We start from the raw sequence: 3,660 nt of genomic DNA on the forward strand, positions 1-3,660 counted from the left end.
ACGTTTCCATGTTTATTTGCGAAATTATATGTACATGTATAAACTTTTTTCCCTATTTCTTGCTTGGTGGTAGCCATGGCGATGTCTACCCCTCGCTGGCAATTCAGCATGTGAAATCCCTCACTCTGAAGGGCTAGTTTCATACCAACTACCCCTCATTATGCCCCCTACCCCTACACACAAAAAGGAATTGGGGCACCCCTACCCCTCGTGGGAATGCGCAAATCTAGGGGTAGGGCCAAGGGGTAGGGCTAAGGGCAGGTATTGAGACGGGCCTTAAATCTTATCTCAGCTGAAAGTTTAGACCTCCGACACCTGGAGTGTCCTTCGTATGTGTTACAAAGAACTACAGATGCAGTCGCATAATGAAGATAAAACTGGGAAGAGGGAGACTACGGAGGCCTTCGGCTTACTGATAACTTTTATGAGAGCAGGAATAAAGCAAGTCTCTCATACACAGATAAAATGTGTTCAAGTACTGTGGTGGACATTTTAATGTGTGAGATCTGAAAGAAAGCATTTGAGACACCAGAGATGTCTTTCAGCTGTTTACTGCTTTGTGCAGAGGGTCAGACAATCATACAGAGTGACATACAGTCTGCAGTGTTTCAACAGCGGCACATTTATAAGAAAGTCAGTTAGAAACTGATTAAATGACGGTATGCAGTTGCAAGGATGGCAGCCAGCTGGAACCAGTTCTACATGTTTTTGGATTACATGAGAACAGTCATGTAGGCAGTAAATGGAGTATTCCACTACAGAGCACAGGTTACATAAAGTTAAAGGTTATATAGTAGTTTTCCATTACAGTACACAGTGAAGTGAAAACTTGCACACAAAAGGAAAGCAGAATACTCTCTAAACAACAGGATATTACATGTCCATATATGGTAATGATAAATTTGTCTCTACAATAGGCACTGATTGACATGGAAGTTACAGTTCAGCATGATATGTCTCCAGGGCTTTGATTATTTTCCCCATAGCTCTCAGTTCCTGTTCAGTTTTCTCTATGTCTGCATCCCACTTCTTATTCTGCTCATCTGTAAAGGTCTTGAGGTTCTCCATCTTTCTCTCCAGTGTCAGAAAGTCTTCAGATTCTTCTCCCTTTTCCTTCAGATATGTCATCACTGAGTAAAAGTCCCTCATCTTTTCACTCACAGTCTCTAAAAAGATGGCCTTTTGTGCCTATTGGGGAAAAACAAAACCACTTCATGACATGGCAACAACACAGTGTGCTATGTTGTGTCCACCGTGGTACATGAATTCACTTGTGACTGAAATAAAGCTCTCTCACCCTGACAGAATATTCTACCACTGAAGTTACTCCAATGCAGATTTATGTGAGCATTTAAAGAACATTGAAACTGACGGACTCACCTTCAATTTTTCCAGTTTCTGTTGATTTATCTGATTGCTCTCCTTGATATCCGCCTGCAAATCCAGCGTGAGAATCAACATGCAGTTACATATGAGATCATAAACAACGCTAATATAGCACACATTAGCGCAGAGGAGTGCAGATTAAAAAAAAGAAAATTTCAACAGTAAATTTTCCTGTGATGACTCACAATGGCTGTGTACTTGCAAATAAATGTTAAAAATGTCAGTAGAGACAATGTAGGACAACCACCGCACCACCCACCTTAATTTTGGCAAGGTGCCGGAAACATCATTAAGTCCAAACTGGCCGAAAAGATTTCCGCACACTTACATTACATAGATGAAAGTGTGTGAAAATCTTTTATACCAAATGATTCTACCAATTGTCTACCAAAGGTTAAGCAACAAGTTATTCACCAGTTTGTCCTTGTCGATCAGTGAACTTGCGAGGCAAACCAGACACATCAGAGTGAAGAGGAAGTACAGGCCACCAGCCACTCCTCTGCTTCTTGGCACGGCTGCGGCTGCCATCACTGCTCTAAATGATAATTATACAGCATGAAGATTAAATGAAGAATTAAACACAATTTTAAATGTGTATCACTGTAATATTTTAAGTCTACAGCAAGCAGCAAAGTCTACAGCATAAACCACAGTGAGTTAAAGTTTCTGATCTTACCTGTGATGTAGATTAAAGGAGAGCTGCTGTAAAAATGATGGGATGACACCACAACATGCCTTATATACTCCTGGTGTCACCTCGCCCACTGCACATCTCAACTGTGTGTGTGTGTGTGTGTGTGTGTGTTTACTATACAAAACTATGTTCAGTAAATTACAAATGTAAAACTGATACTGATTCACTTCATGAGAAATAGTCAGTTGTTCTCACTTGACCTTTCATATCAAATGTTTCTGGTGTGTTTTGCAATTGTACTTGTTGATCAGAGCGTGTTCGTACATGCAGAACAGGTTATTCTTTGTATGTACCTGACATTCCCTCTAAGGTTTTACTTTCAGAGAAATAGTATGTGACAGTTTCACTTTATAGGAAAATACAAACATCAGTTGATGTTGCTGCCAACTCCGAGACAACAGATCACTGCAAACTGTACAAAATATTTCATACAAACATTGTTACTTTGTGCACCAATAGGAAACCAGAAACATGACAGTGGACATGTCATAGTTACGGGACCTCTTCCTGACTGAGCGGTTGGTAACAGGCAACTTTAATAAACAGGGTTTGTATGTAGGCTGGAGAGAGACCAGATTATGATCTGATCTGCCAAGAGGTGGTAGAGCACAGGCACTGTAGGCATCCTTGGCATTTCCATAAAACAAATGTAGTGTCTTATTCTCCCTGGTGGGACAGTACACATACTGAACAAACCCAGTCAGATGGGAGGAGAGAGTAGTGTTGTTAAAATCCCCCGTTATTGCAATGAATGCACTAGGGTGCTGGGTCTGAATCAAGGATCACGTCTTTATGGGTTGTGGTTAGCCTTTGTGTACCTTGTCATAGTTTTTTTTTTTAAAAAAGTTGCATCTACCTTAATTGATTACTAATTTAATGCACCACCCGGTGAGCACGCTTCTGTAAGTGACCTTGGATGTTGCATCACCAGCAGACACAGGCTGTGTTTAGCTTTGTTTTAAGTTGGTTGTATTAGTGGTTTGTCTTTGTTTTTACATGCTCAGTGAGGATTTTATTTTATAGGTTTGAGGTTTTTGTTTTTCTCAGTTGCATTCAGTTAATTATGTTTGTAGTTTTCTATTTTGTTATTTTGTTATTTTATTTAGAGTTTACTTTTTTCCAATTGTTTTGTGTTTCTCGTGTTGCTGGATCAACATGTTAACTGCCTGTTGGGTGGACTGGTTATATCATGTATGAACGAGCAGAGAAGTTGAACCTAGAACAGAGTGTAGAGGACTTCAGACTGCTGAAGACTCTGAATGATGTTCACTCAGGTGAGTTCAACAACATGCTCATTGAACTCTTGCACTCACTCTCCACGTGAAAACATCAACTCCTGGGGGTATTCCATCAAGCAGGCTAAAGACAAATCCAGGCTTAAATGGCCAAGTCTGGCTAATGTGAGCCAGAGCTCTGTTCCATCAAAGTGGCTAAGATTAGCCTCACATCGGTAACAATGGAAACCATGGTTCTGGCTAAGCCTGATACATTGAACTCCGGTTTCCGCTCCATCAACCTGAGCCACAACTGTGTTCCATCAAGGTGGTTAACCTGAATCCCAGCCTAGTAACCATGGTAAC

General features: G+C 40.7%; 1 protein-coding gene across 1 annotated transcript; it reads right to left on the reverse strand.

Annotated features, from left to right (window-relative positions):
- Positions 1-535: 535 nt before the first annotated feature.
- LOC144459691 (uncharacterized) lies at positions 536-2,203 on the reverse strand. The gene is made up of 4 exons (XM_078164142.1): positions 2,063-2,203; positions 1,801-1,921; positions 1,381-1,434; positions 536-1,188 (listed from the first exon to the last, which is right to left on the reverse strand). Exons 2-4 carry the CDS (start codon positions 1,912-1,914, stop codon positions 937-939), a joined length of 420 nt encoding a protein of 139 aa, XP_078020268.1. The 5' UTR covers positions 1,915-1,921; positions 2,063-2,203; the 3' UTR covers positions 536-936.
- Between the last annotated feature and the right edge of the window lie 1,457 nt (positions 2,204-3,660).

The sequence above is a fragment of the Epinephelus lanceolatus genome, chromosome 22, assembly GCF_041903045.1.
Source record: "Epinephelus lanceolatus isolate andai-2023 chromosome 22, ASM4190304v1, whole genome shotgun sequence".
Taxonomy (NCBI): domain Eukaryota; kingdom Metazoa; phylum Chordata; class Actinopteri; order Perciformes; family Serranidae; genus Epinephelus; species Epinephelus lanceolatus.

Coding starts and splice junctions, on each gene's coding strand:
- LOC144459691 (XM_078164142.1), bottom strand. CDS start 1,914: ATGGCAGCCGCAGCCGTGCCAAGAAGCAGAGGAGTGGCTGGTGGCCTG. Junction 1,435..1,800: donor TGATCGACAAGGACAAACTG/GTGAATAACTTG, acceptor CTGGATTTGCAG/GCGGATATCAAGGAGAGCAA. Junction 1,189..1,380: donor AGAAACTGGAAAAATTGAAG/GTGAGTCCGTCA, acceptor TTTCCCCAATAG/GCACAAAAGGCCATCTTTTT.